The following is a 14,623-nucleotide window of genomic DNA, read 5'->3' on the forward strand; positions in this document are numbered from 1 at the left end:
CACAGTCTTCATACTAGACTACAGACGTCTGCTGTGAGCTCGCTGGAGAGTGACGGGACGTGTGCAGGTGTGATGGATCGCATACAGACCAATAGGGCGTCAGAATGGTGTGTGTTTATACTTTTCACCCAACCACAATCAAATTCACACTTTCTGGATGGAACAATTTATCTGGATAGGGTTGTTTTTTTGTTTTTGTTTCTGAAGGATGACGAGCCGGAACGAAAACAAAGGGAAATGAAATAGGAGGAACGAGGCTGTTTTTAAAATGTAAGGAGTAGAAAGTTCAGATAATTGTGTGAAAATGAAAGGAGTAGAAGTAAACCAATACACACACACACAAGCACACACACACACACACACACACATATATATATATATATATATATATATAGATAGATAGATAGATAGATAACCAAAGTTTCTACTTAAGTAAGGTAAGTATTTGTACTTCGTTACTTGACACCTTTGACCAGTTCAGCTTAGAAGAGTGGTTAAACATCCAGGCAGAATGCTGCCAGACGCTTGTGGATGACTACCAATAGTATCTGGTCCATGTGCAACTTGCAAAGGGATATTTTACTAAATATTAAGTTTGCTGTTGGTATTTCTGGCCCTGTGCTGAAAAGAGGATGTCAGTAAAATGGTATTCATACATAATAATGAGTCATAATAGCAACAATAATTCATTATAATTGCATAATAGCATATGTACAAATGTATGTAAGAGTATATTATCCATTTTTATAGATCAACTACATCAATCATAAAATTTAATGATTCTCAACCCTGGTCCTGAAGTACCACTGACCCGCTCAGATTTTTAGTGTCTTCCCTCCTACCAGCACACCTGCTTTAATAATCATCTCACTGATGATCCTTCCCTGATCTGAAGATGTGTGTTCAGAGCAGGAATGTACATGACAGGAGTTCTCCAGGGCCTTTTCCTGCTGTTCTTCTCTACGCCCAACACCCTTGATCCAGGAGCTGATTCAAACCCTGCTTTGAAAATTTTGATATCCAATTGGAGAGAAAGGTCCATCCCTAATCTGAAGATTGCAGCTCAGTGAGAAACTGAAATGGGGGAAGGTCTTGGTCAGATCTTTACGACTGCTTTACCAATGTTGCCTCCATTCAGCATAGACCTGAATGCAGCAGGCATGTTTTCAAAGCCTTCAGTGACGTGCTCTCTGCATTGTATCCTTCCCTAGAGAAACGGAAAGGAGATAAGTAACACCAGGCTGCTGTGAACGTATTATTATTATTAATATTATTACTATTATTACATTACTTGTAATTACTTGTATGGAAAAATGCTGCTCTACCATGCAAATGACTTCTGCCTATGCATAAATTTGTGTTTATACAAAAATTAGGGCTGAACGCATATGATTATTCTGCAAACTTTAACATATTAACCTTTTTTTTTAACGTAAATTAATAATCTTTCCAAGTTTGGCCGCAACTTCCTCCCGCAGGTGACTCTCTTTACAGAGCCTAGTGACGTATTAGCACTTTTCTTTAGTGATGTGAACACAGCGTTACTACTGTTGAGCTCTGAGGGTAGATTACACTTTATTTAGGCTGAAATATGGATTAAATCTCATAACTATCTCTCATTCTCTCTCTCTCTTTCTCTCTCTCACACACACAGATGTTCCTCTCTTAGCTCTTAGCACATCCAGCCCAATGACTGATCATTCATTTATCTCTTAAAAAGTTGTTGGAGCATTTAGTCTATTAAAGCTTCTGTGCTGAGCTTCGACGTGTTCGAGGCTAAAGCTCTCAAAACTTCACTGATATATTATAATAAAAAACCCAACAGATTCATCTAGACAATTTATTAGACACAAATTTATTTACTTTCCCACCCAAAAATGTAAGGATGTGCTAGCTATCATTTTAACTTGTGATGAATCATCAGAATTAATCACTGATTACTGTTGTAATTAAAGCCACTATGCTTTTTAATCGATTAAACTTTTGTGTGTTTAGTATATTTAGCAGATATTATATGAAAGAATAAAAAATAAAGATGCCTCTAGACAGTTTATTTGTTGTCCTGCCTAAAAATGTAAGGTAGCATTTGAACTTGTTATTAATCAGAATTAATCACATATTATTGTTGTGTTTAACACTATTACACTTTTTAATATATTGATACCACTAATAAATAATAACTTAATATATTTGTGCATAGCAGAGAGTTCCCCACATAGGACCCTCCTGTTTATATACCTGTCCAGTATATCTTTGTATGTTTAGTATATTTAGCAGATATTATATGAAAAAAAAAACGGATTCCTCTAGACAGTTTATGTGTTGTCCCGCCTAAAAATGTAAGCTAGCTTTTTAACTTGTTATTAATCAGAATTAATCACAGATTATTGTTGTGTTTAACACTATTACACTTTTTAAACTTTCTAATCACACTAATAAACACAACTAATATATATATATATATAAAACATATATTCTTGCTTATAATATATGTGTACATGGCAGAGAGGCCCCTACATAGGACCCTCCTGTTTCAGTATATTTCTGTATGTTTAGTATATTTAGCTGTGTGAATTAGGGCTGCCCTGCTGCAGAGTCATTACCCATGCATCACCACGAGCATGAATTGCACAAATAAATTGAATTTTCCTGACATGCTGTTCAAATGTCAAATAATCACTGAAACCTGAAACTAACACAAGAGGAAGCAAAAAAGAGCTGAAGCCTCCTTTGGGCACTGCTATTCTTCAGATCCGCTCCAGAATATCTCAGGAAGGAGGTCATGCTCAGTTCAAATGCACCAAAAACGAAGAATAGGAATTTTTTATTGAAGGATCCTGTAGTCATTTGATAGGCTTGCTGAAGTGCAATCTCTTCCATGCTTCCGGCACAGTAAAGTGACATAGAGGGGTGTTTAGATGTTCACTATAGTGTGTACTGCGCAGCAGATCACAACAGAAATGAAAAGGTCTTCATAATGAGACGGGTTACCCACATATGACTGAGTAATTTCCATATTTAGAGCTGTGTACCGCTCCCTTTGCTACACCCCTTTGATTCTGCTGCTACATTTATCCCGTTCAGTGGCGTTTCATTAGGTCCTATTCAATAACATGTTAATCACTTTCTTTGAACACTGATGCAAAATTCATGAGAATGGTGATGAGATGGGTTATAATGGGATCTATAACTATAATTAGGCAGGGCTCTTTGAAGTCTCTCTGTATTGTGCCATACCCAGATGCTCTCTCTCTCTCTCTCTCTCTCTCTCTCTCTCTCTCTCTCTCTCTCTCTCTCTCTCTCGCGCGCGCTCTCATCTCTTCCTCGCTCTCTCTCTCTCTCTCTCTCTCTCTCTCTCTCTCTCTCACACTCGCTTACCTCCTTCACCCAGGCCAGTAGTCTCTCAAGGCCTTCCTGGTGCTTGTGTTTCCACCGTGAGACCAGAAAGCCTTCCATGCGTAACTGCTTTTGGATCATGTTAGAGTTGATACACGGGCCTGAAACAAATGACAGAATCCGAACACAAGTGAATATGAGTGAAATTGAGAGTACTGACATTTCATCATTTTTAACGCAAAAACCTTGTATCTACACTTTTGTCGTTTTTCTTTTTTTTTTACATGATGTCATTCTGACAGCTGTTCTTTACAGTCTGACAGAATTTCATGAGGAAAAGACCAATAGAAATGCTCCAGAATGACTTAAGATGAAATCGTACATTGAAGGTTTTTTTTTCTTCTTCTGTAAAATAAATTATATTTTTAATTTAATATAAACCAATTTAATGTTTACAAGATTTACTTGAAGTAATTAAAGTACTTCTAATAATAATAAGTAAATCCTGTAAACATTAAATTGTTATTTGAAGCGCTGATTTACATTTACAGCATTTAGCTGACGCTCTTATCCTATTACTGGTGTTACAGAGGAGGGCCAATGCAGTGTTAGGAGTCTTGCTCAAGGACTCTTATTGGTGTAGCACAGCACAGTCACCCAGACCAGGAATCGAACCCCAGTCTCCCACATGGTGTGGTAGCTCAGTGGCAGGTAGTGGTGTTATCTGTTGCGCCACACCAACCACCAACCATCGCTGATGTGTGATGCAGTGACCAATGAGTGACACAGGTCATAAATAATAACATGTTTGGAGATGTTCTGACCCAGTCGTTTAGCCATCACCAGCTGGCTCTTAGCTTGGCCATTTTACCTGCTTGTAACACTTTCATCACCGTCAAGAACTGACTGTTCACTTGCTGCCTAATGTGTATATCACACTCTTTGACAGGTGCCATTGAACCCATATCTTCAATGTTCCTCATTTTACCTGGTTATAATGTTATGGCTGATTGGTGTGTGGAATAATGAATATTGTCACTGCCCCGCAGACAAACGTTGATCCTCCATTTTTGTAGTTTTAAACTTATCGACATAATCTGTTCTTTACCATGTGTCCACATTTCCTTAAGAATGGACCAATAGAAATGCTCCAAAATGACTTTCAATAAATGATTTTTACAGTGACGTCCACTGAACGTTAAGAGGGTTTTCCCTTCTCCTGCAAAGGTCATATTTTAGAGACACATTTTTGGCGTGACAGCAACAATACGTCAAGTACTTCTAGTAAAAGTCAATTTTTTTAACATTAAATTGGTGTTTGAGGCGGTGATGTGTGATGTAGTGACCAATGAGTGCCTCAAGTCATGAAAAATTAACACGGTGGAGGTCGTTTCATAAAAACTTTTAAAATTGGACTGATTGGCTCAAACAAAAAGCCAAAATCCTTTGAGGTTTATAACAATTACTTTGATGTTTAATGAAACTGTAGGAAACGTAGCAAACAGAATTATTCATTCTCAATAAAACTCAATCAAATACAACTTATAATTAATAACAGTAACAAAGTACAGTTACTCAAACATTCTCCACCCTCTCATATCAGATCAAGACCACTGTACCGTACCATACACCGATCAGCCATAACATTAAAATCACCTGCCTAACATTGTGTATGTCCCCCTAATGCCAATAAAACAGCTCTGACCTATCGAGGCATGGACAAGACAGTAGCAGGAGATCCTAAAGTCCTGTCGGTTGTGAGGTGGGGCCTCCATGACCCTGTGGCTGGTCCTCTTGTTGTCCTTTCTTGGGCCACTTTTTGTAAGTACTGACCACTGCTTACCAGGAAGACCCCACATAAGACCTGCCTGATGTTCTGAAGAGGTTCTGACCCAGCCATTACAATTTGATTCTTACACTTTACACCCATTTTACCTGCTTTTAACACATCTCCCTCAAGAACCAACCATTCACTTGCTGCCTAATATGTAGATCCCACCCCTTGATAAGTGCCACCTGGACCAGATAATCAACGTTATTCACATCACTGACCATTTACACTTTGTCTTAGTCTTATATAGTCATTCTTATTTAATAACAACCGTCCCTGAGCCGCACTGGAATCAGTTCAGCATCGTCACTTTTCCTTAATGCTGTCCGAACAGAAGCTGTGTGATAGGCCGATCTGTGTACCTGTTTGTGGAGCTGTGTTATTGTACATGGAGATGCTCCCACAGAGCGCTATCCTGCCGAACGGCCTCATCTGTGCCAGGGCAATGCTGGTGAAGTCTCCGCCTACCTGCAAAGAAAGGAACTACAGCTAGTTACATTGATACTTCTCACACCAACTTCTAACACAATCCCCTCTCACAGGACGTCCCACATGGAGTTATTTACAATGGTAAGTAAGCCATTATTTGAATGCTATTGCTACCTATAAGCTGAGTAGTTCTCACGTGTCTGGAAAAACAACACGCTGCGATCTTATTTCCAAAGTCCTCCTCATGGAAGGCCAGTACTTCCAGTTCCCAGCCAACGCATCAGTTTTTCCATTCAAGCAAATCAAGTGAGCTGCTGGTGAATTTGAACAAATCCAGTGTGGGGTTTACACAGAAGATCAGCACCCAAACCTCTGTCCTTCTAACCAACATATCAATAACTCTGAGGAGCCCAGAATCCAAAAAATAGCAATTCTCACATAACTGCTTCCATAAACATACTGCTTCCATAAACATACTGCTTCCATAAATAGCTTTAAAGGCCATTTCCATGACTGTCGTTTCTATTGTACGTGACCAAAATAAAGCCTCTATTCAATGCTGAGAACGTAGATGGCAGTTTAGTGTTTAGAGGGTGACCTGGCACCTTCCTCTCACATTCTCAAAGTAACAGTCATATCCCTGCGGTGCCGCCTCCCTGAGCGTGTCCTCCAGTGAACCGATGGTCTTGTAGTTGAAGGCCTGGTCGAAGCCCAGCTCTCTGAGGTACGAGACCTTTTCGTCAGTCCCTGCACAGCCCACCACTCTGCAGCCCTGCAGCAGCACAGGAGAACTCATCAGATTACAAACGACACCTTTGCAGATTATCAATAGTTTTAGAGTAATAAAAGTTATTGATTGTCAGCAACAACAAAAAAACACCAAGACTAGTACTTGGTTGAAACCCCTTTTGCTGCAATACTGGCTTTAGGCCTGTTAAGATGAGCTTCTACCAGCTTTGCTGGCTGTTTTCGATTAAATTGAGATCTGCACTCTGCACCCCCAAAAAACTTTTCACTGTACAGTACATACACCAATCAGCCATAACATTAAAACCACCTGCCTAACATTGTGTATGTCCCCTTCATGCCGCTAAAACAGTTCTTACCCATCATGCTCCAAAATAGCTTGGAATAAAATCTTTTAACAGTGACGTCCACTGAACGTTAAGAGTTTTTTTTCCTTCTCCTTTGACTAAAAAGTCAACCTTTTAAACATTAAATTGGTGTTTGAGGCGGTGATGTGTGATGTAGTGACCAATGAGTGCCTCAAGTTATGAAAAATTTGCACGTTGGAGGTCGTTTCATAAAAACTTTTGACCCCCTAATGCCACTGAAACAGCTCTGACCCATCAGGGCATGGACAGGAGAGTAGCAGGAGATCCTAAAGTCCTGTCATTGTGAGGTGGGGCCTGCATGACCCTGTGGCTGGTCCACTGGTTGTCCTTCCTTTTGGTGGAAGGCCCCACAAGACGTGCCTGGTGTTTTTAAAAGGTTCTAAAATCATCAGTTTAAATGATTTAATTAGTCGAGTTATTGTCTAATTAAACTGGATTCACTATAAGAGACTGCTCTTATAGTACTGTTAGTTTCTACGTCAGGAAAAATCAATCATTTAAGATAAGATAGTCCTTTATTAGTCCCGCAGTGGGGAAATTCCTGCTTCTACCTCTTGTTTATGATAAGCTGTGAAATACAGCATAAGAGACCATGTTAGATATTACTTAAATTAGAAAACAACAATGAGAGTCTTATGTTTAATCATTTTTTAAGAGAATATTTGAGAATTTGAGAGTTTTTGAAGAATTATTCATATGAACGTCTTAGTGTTTATTGTAAACACTTTTACCTTCGTACACTTTTTAATGTAAATCCGGCCCCTGGCTTCCTGCACAGTTGTGTGCTTTTCACACACTCAGCACATCTGATTTAACACACCTCTTATTTGGCAGGGATAGTAGGTCTGTTAGAGCAGGGAAATCAGCAAACTGTACTGGACTCCAGCCCCGGTTGCCCACCTGCTATGGCAGGAACCACTTTTGGTTCCATAAAGGAACTGGTCCCATGTCTGTCACAGTGATGTGCAAGAGTAAAAACACTTACATTGATGAAGAATCTTTAAATATTTAAAATGGTCTTCTCACACACTCACACACTCACACACTCACATCTCTATTACAGATGTACTTCTCTACAGAACCAAATGTGGTTCCTCTATGGCACTGCTCACAGAAGAACCATGTGAAGCACCTTAATGTAACAGAGTAGTTTGTCCAGTGAGATCATGCATTTGGAACTGATTCATTAAGAGGAGTTATTTGAATTGCATGGCCCAAAGCCAACCGTGTTTATCAAACTACCTAATAAAACTGCACTTGAGCAAAAACAGAAAATAAGGGTAAGCTCTTTTCTGGAGCATGCTGGGAGAACAGACCTTGATCTTGGCAATCTGGCCCACCACAGTGCCCACGGCTCCAGCTGCAGCGTTCACCAGCAGCGTCTCTTCGGCCTTAATCTCACAGATCTCCTCCAGGCCATAAAGAGCTGTTAGTCTGCACAGAGAAGACTTCATCATCAAATATATATATATATATATGTATGTAGGTAGGTATGTAGGTATGTATAGTAATGTATGTATGGTAATGATCATCGTGGACATACCCTGGCATGCCAATGACCCCAAGAGCCAGAGACAGTGGAAGTTCCTCTGGCCAATCGGACAGTATGGGCTTGAGGTCAGAACCATCAGAAAGAAAGTGTGTCCTCCAGCCACAGTTTACAAGCACATGGCTGCCCTCTGGATATCTGGGATTTCTGCTCCGGACCACCCTGAACATATGTGAGAACTTAAATTCCTGGAGTAAGAACAGGTACACTGAGTCTGACTTACTGACTGACTTGATCTGAAATTGTTCGAGTTCATTCATTTGTAAGTCTAATAGTATGAGGTGTCCTTACCTAATTCCTTAATGTGTCCTGAAAGGATTCACAGGATTGCCCTTTGTAAAGGAAGGCTTGAATTTCTGCATTAACACAGACAGTATAATGCCTGTTTATGCCAAATGATGGTTGAAAGATGGGACCGTGTCACTGTGCCCTTCTGTCTCTATGTTTTGGTTGTCATTAGTGTTCCCACCTAGTGTTTCTTGTTGGTTTATTTGTGTATGCAGCCCCTTTGTCTGGTCTTGCACATCAGTTCCCTGTGTGTTGTAGTTGTTTTTTGTTTTAGTTTTGTTTGTTTACTTTTGTTTCTGTTTGTTTGGTGTGATTGCTTTAGTTTTTTGTTTTTGTTTGGTTTGTTTGATTGCTTTTGTTTCTGTTTGTTTAGTTTTGTTTGTTTACATTTGTTTTTATATGATTGTTTTTGTTTGTTTGCTTTTGTTTGTTTAGCCTTTTTTGTTTGTTTACTTTTGTTTTTGTTGGTTTGTTTACTTTGGTTTTGTTTTGTTTGTTTGCATTTGTTTGCTTTTGTTTGTTTACTTGTGTGTAGTTTGTTTGGTTTGCTTTTGTCTGTTCAGCTTCTTTTGGTGTTGAAATATTTTGTCTGTAATCTCAAGGCTTTTTTAGTGAACTGAAAGGTTACCAGGTTTTATAATATTAGTTAAAATAATATAGTGTAGAGCTTACTTATTTATCATTATATGGACAAAATGGCAGCTTAATTTAATACATATTTATTATTTAATAAATAATTTAATAATAAAACCTCCTTAATTTTTAATGGGAGAAAAAAATATTCCACTCCATAAGTCATGTTGGAGCATTTCTACTGGTCATTTCATCATGAAATTTTGACACAATGAGAAGAACAGCTGCCAGATTCACATCATGTTGAAAAAGGAAAATCTAAAAAATGGAGATACAAGTTTTGCAGGATAGAGATGGACTATAGGCTACAATTGTTCTAGATCAAGCATAACACTCCCTTAAAAGGAGGTTCTGTGGTAAAGGAAATTGAGTTTTATGATTACAATTGGACTTACAGTCAAGTTTAAAAGTTTAAAGTTACATTTTTAAATATATAAGCTGTACATATATAGTATATGTGTAGTTGCTCGCTGTCCTCTGCGCAACATGAAGGACATCCTGTGGCCGTGTGCTGGTACTACACTGTTGTGTTGCTGTTGTGGCAGAGATTACTGATACATATTGCAGTTTTCGACTGTGCAGATAGTGTGTGTGTGCTATAGTGATGCTGCTTATGTGGTTTTGATAAACAACATAAACAACATGGTTGTTCATACCCAACAGTTTGGGTAGACATTTATATTATAATTTCTATTTCTATTAAAATCCAATTTAAAGTTGTTTTTATGTAATAAACTGCTAATAATAATAATAATAATAATAATAACAATCTGACAACATTATAATATGTCCTACAGTGTAACGAACCACCTAAGCAAGCCTGTTTGACCCTGTTGACTGATCCTGGACTTGGACTTGGTTTAGTCTGGCCTGTCGTTCTTAACTGTTTTTAACTGTTCTGGCAAAGGATTCTGCATCCAGCTGCTATCCAGCATATGCATCCAGTACTGCCTCAGAGCAGCTATAGTTACACACTAAGCTAATCACTGAACATGATGTAGGACAATTGTCCTCTGGAAGCACTTTAGCAAGTACACCTCTTTCCTTGATCTCAGTGATATTTTCAGTAGAAGTCTAGAAATGTCCTTAAGTGTGTGTGTGTGTGTGTGTGTGTGTGTGTGTGTGTGTGTGTGTTACATACTAGTGCACAAACCCTACTTGGATACTTGAATTCCAATCATCGTGTCTCCTTCCTCCATGTGTGTTCGACTGTAAGGCCTGTAAGTGCATGAAAACGTAGTTGCCAGTGAAAGTACACCACCACTGTGTGCAGGATTACAGTGTTAGACGCAGTGTGCTGAACTGACCTCATATAAGGATCCACACTTAGGAAAACAGCTTCCAGGAGAACTTCTAAAACCAGGAAAACATAAATATACAGATTGATTTAACCATTGTTTTTATTTTTGTTAAATGTAGACTCTCTGATTAGACCTACAGCTCATCTTTTGCTATCTCTGGTTCAACAATTCAAATATCAAGTTCTGGGTAGATTCTAGTAAGTAAAGTGGAGCCACACTGTGGAGTGCCATAGTCGCTCAGGGTGTAAGTTTGAGAGTTGTTGTGTAAAGCCTAGGTTTTAAGACCCAGGCCTCGAGTCCTGGCAGTAGTATTTGTGTGTATTTATGACAATCCAGGATTGTAGAAAGCTGATTACCTGCAAAACATAGCCCCAAAACTAACAGAAATGTCAACTGACCAAGTGGAGTGATGGCTCAGCGGTTAAAGCACCAGGCTGTCGATAACCGGGTTGTGAGTTCAATTCCCGGGCTCGGCAAGCTGCCACTGTTGGGCCCTTGAGCAAGGCCCTTTACCCTCTCTGCTCTGGGTGTGTGTGTACTCACTGCCCCTAGTTCACTAGTGTGTGTGTGTTTACTACCGCAGATGGGTTAAATGCGGAGGACACATTTCGCTGTACAGTGACACAAATGTGCACCTTTAACCTCAGATATAAATAAATGAGATACAAAAATAAGGAGTGTGTCCCTCTGAAAGAAAAGCTGATCCCACAGCAGTGGTTCTGAAGGTCCAGGCAGTACTGTGTAACCTGCCAGTTTAGGGGCTGAGTTTGAGGCTTTGTAGTATTGAGGCTTGGCTAAACTAGTTGGAGTCATCTGAGGCACTGATCATCTAATCTCAGCATTTTATTCATGAGAATTAAAATATTTATTTTAATATTATTATATATTATTATTTATTTAAATAATATTATGATATTATTTCCCCCTTTTGTCCTTTTCTCTACATCGGTGGTCTCCTACCCTGCTCCTAAAGAACAACCTTCCCGCAAATTTGGGATACAACCCTTTTCTATCCCGATTACTTGTTCCCTTCAGAAGTCCTTGGTTGGCTGAAGTATTAGATCGGGCTGTTGGCAAAAAAAGTAGCTGCAGTAAAGTAGCTCTCCAGGAAGACCACTACTGTACAGCTTTACTGTCATTAAATAATTGAGAACTACAGACCTCCATCCTTGGGTTCTGGAAGCTCCTCTTGTTTTAGTTCAAAGTCACTCTCCTTGGGAAAACCCACAAAGTGCTGCTGGAGGGTCCAGAACTTAGAAAGAACCATTTTACTGGATTAGGGAGAAAGAGAGAGAGGGAAAGAGAGAGAGACACTAGTTCAGATCTGGGAACTGTCTAAACAGAAGCCAAAGCGTAGGCTGCAGCTGAGGCAGGGCAGGTCCCTGGCAGGACAGGTCCCTGGTAGGACAGGTCCCTGGTAAGACTCCTTCTTAGTAGAATATTGGTCACTCAAATGGGACAGTCTAAGGAGGCTGTGTGGTGACATCACTGGTAAGACATTACCTGTAAGACCCTCCACCATTTTCGTGGTGGTGTTTTTTACTTTGTCGCCCCCCAATATTGGATGTACGCAGAGAACTGTGGGTAACCGAGGGCTGGGAAGGATACATCAGTTGCGTCCTCTGAATGGCTCTGAGTGTGGGCTGCATTTCTAGGTTCTTTACTTTGGAACGGCCTTCTATAATGTAGCGGCCAGGAAATGCAGCCCACCTCGGCTGAACCCAAGTTTATGAACTCTAGAGTTCTCTAGAGTTTGACTTAGGTGCCCAACAAAGCTGCTGACCTCTGCAGCAGCCTTGGCTTTGGAGGTTATCTTGATCATCCATTACAAGATGAAATTGTAGCTTTTAATATTGCTTAATGTTTCTTAGGGTTTAAAAATAAGCGGGGACACAATCTGCTTTAATATTTATTAGTATTTGATATTGATATTTCGATATTTTAGCAGTATTTTACTCTACTCTTTACTTGTATGAGGCTGAAATGACAAATTAGACCTTCTAAAGCTGACCTTGACATTTTTCTGGTGGAATTAGTCCATCTCTTAACATTTGTCCAGCTGTGTTCTGTTCACAAAATTCTTAAAAGCTTAACATTGTAGCAGCAGTAAGATAACTGCAAGCTTTCTACTGGGCTTATTACAAACATACCACGCTAGGGCAGAGGTGTCATATCTTATCCACAAAGAGCCTGCAGGTTACAGCTACAACTCCAAACCAGCCAGAGCACACATTTACTTTTACATAGAAGGCCTTAAGCAGAAGCTCTTCTCCAGAGCGACTTACAGAAGTGCTTCACTGTTTACCCTTAGCAAGTTTGTACAGGCTAAGATACTACTATATACAAAAGTCAGCCCGGAGACCACAATACTCAATACACACTACACTTCACCCAAGTACTCTCAGAAGAGGTGGGTCTTCAGTCTGGGTTTGAAGACAGCGAGCTTTGGACTCTGCTGTTCGGACACCCAGGGGAAGTTCCTTTCCACCACTTCGGTGCAGGACAGAAAAAAGCCTAGACGCTCGTCTTCCATGGATCTTAAAGGATGGCGGGTCGAGCCGAGCCGTACTTGAAGCTGGAAGGGGTTTTGGTGAGGATCGGCTTGTGACCACTGCCATCAAGTACGGAGGGGCTGGTTCATTCTTAGCTTCGTGGGCCAGCGTCAGGGTTGTTAAAGGCAGTGAAGAGAACGCTGCAGAGGAGTTACATGGCTGAAGACGATCTGTACCCCCACATTCTGGATCAGTTGCAGGGGCCTGATGGTGCACAAAGGAAGACCAGCCAGAAGAGAGTTGCAGTAGTCGAGTCTTGAAATGACAAGAGACTGAACGAGCACCTGGGTGTACCTCAGTCTACTCCAGCGCTCCGGCCTGGAGTAGCAATGACAGAGATGCCGTTCTCCCAGTTACAGTCAGTGGAGCATCAGCATGATTCTCAAGCTGCTGTATTCAGGATCTCAGTCTCAATTCCTTATTGCTACATTAAAAATAACCTGTATTCCAGTTTTTGAAGTTGTTAGCATGTAATAAATCTAACAGGTTTGAATAGGTGATTCGCTTTATAGACACTCAGCATCCCAACCACTGCTACCACAGGACTCTCTGCAGCTAATACTACTGAATGGATCTGTTCTAGCAAGTCACATTCAAATGCACAGGAAACTTTACAAACTCAGAAACATCATCTTTTTAAAAATTAAAATTTTTTATCATTTCCCTTTTTAAAGATAAAGATATTTTCATACTTTAATATTACCATTAGCTGAAAAATATTGCTGGCCAAAGTCAGCTCAGGCCGCAAAATATTTGACCATCAAAAGCAGCAGGTCCTGTAACTCACCTTTTTTGATCCTGGTGGTCTACTCTGCCGAGTTCACAAGCCAGGAAGAGAAGCTGCTGTGTGTGTGTGTGTGTAAGGAACAAGTTTGATCCTGTAGTGGTATTCTGATTCAAAGTTTGATAGCCTTTGGGGAAAAGTGAGCTGTGTTGCAGTGAAGCAGCATTAAGTTGAAGTTACTGTTTACACCAAACCTAGTTTGGGCCATTCCCCACGCTGTGGCACTGCGTTACTATATAACAGAACACACACCGGGTTAAACTGACCCAAAATCACTGGGTCAGAAGAGTTACTCAAGTATTCAGTCATCTTTCCCAATCAGCATTTTTTCTAATCTCTTTTTTGAGGTGGGTTTGTTGTTGTTATTTTAACATTGTAGTGACACATTTTAAGCCCTTTTTACTTTTGAAATCCAGCATATGATTAAAATATTTCAGAAGATCAAACAGAAAAGGATGTACAGTACAGAAATGTCCAGAAATGTATACACTCAATACTATGGTGGGGTTCCTTTACCACAAAGTATTGCATGCTGTTATTAAAGCCCTGGTTGCTTTGTTTAGTGGCCTTCAGCTCATTTGTATTGTTGGGTCAGGCATTCCTTATCTTCCTTCAGGGTTTAGAGTTGGCTGGACAATCAAGCACAGTAATCTCATTGTCAGCACACCATTGGCACTGTGGGCAGGTGCGAAGTCTTGCTGGGAAAAGGAAATCGGGATCTCCATAAAGCTTGTCAGCAGATGGAAGCAAGAAGTGCTCTAAAATCTCTGGGTATTCGTCTGCATTGACTTGTTAAAACACAGTG

At 40.1% G+C, this 14,623-nt stretch overlaps 1 protein-coding gene across 1 annotated transcript; it reads right to left on the reverse strand.

The window, feature by feature from the left end:
• Positions 1-1,096: 1,096 nt before the first annotated feature.
• LOC140554253 (prostaglandin reductase 1-like) lies at positions 1,097-11,749 on the reverse strand. Its single transcript, XM_072677123.1, has 9 exons — positions 11,644-11,749; positions 10,489-10,534; positions 10,340-10,399; positions 8,255-8,422; positions 8,028-8,145; positions 6,213-6,368; positions 5,530-5,635; positions 3,379-3,497; positions 1,097-1,207 (listed from the first exon to the last, which is right to left on the reverse strand). The coding sequence occupies exons 1-9, from the start codon at positions 11,747-11,749 to the stop codon at positions 1,097-1,099; spliced, it is 990 nt and encodes a 329-aa protein (XP_072533224.1).
• Between the last annotated feature and the right edge of the window lie 2,874 nt (positions 11,750-14,623).

This window comes from Salminus brasiliensis, chromosome 4, assembly GCF_030463535.1.
Source record: "Salminus brasiliensis chromosome 4, fSalBra1.hap2, whole genome shotgun sequence".
Classification (NCBI taxonomy): Eukaryota; Metazoa; Chordata; class Actinopteri; order Characiformes; family Bryconidae; genus Salminus; species Salminus brasiliensis.

Excerpts from the sequence above, each read along its gene's own strand:
- LOC140554253 (XM_072677123.1), bottom strand. The coding sequence starts at position 11,749 with ATGGTTCTTTCTAAGTTCTGGACCCTCCAGCAGCACTTTGTGGGTTTT. Across the intron at positions 8,146-8,254 it reads GGGGTCATTGGCATGCCAGG|ACTAACAGCTCTTTATGGCC; the intron begins GTATGTCCACGA and ends TTCTCTGTGCAG. Across the intron at positions 3,498-5,529 it reads TAACACAGCTCCACAAACAG|GCCCGTGTATCAACTCTAAC; the intron begins GTACACAGATCG and ends CATTTGTTTCAG.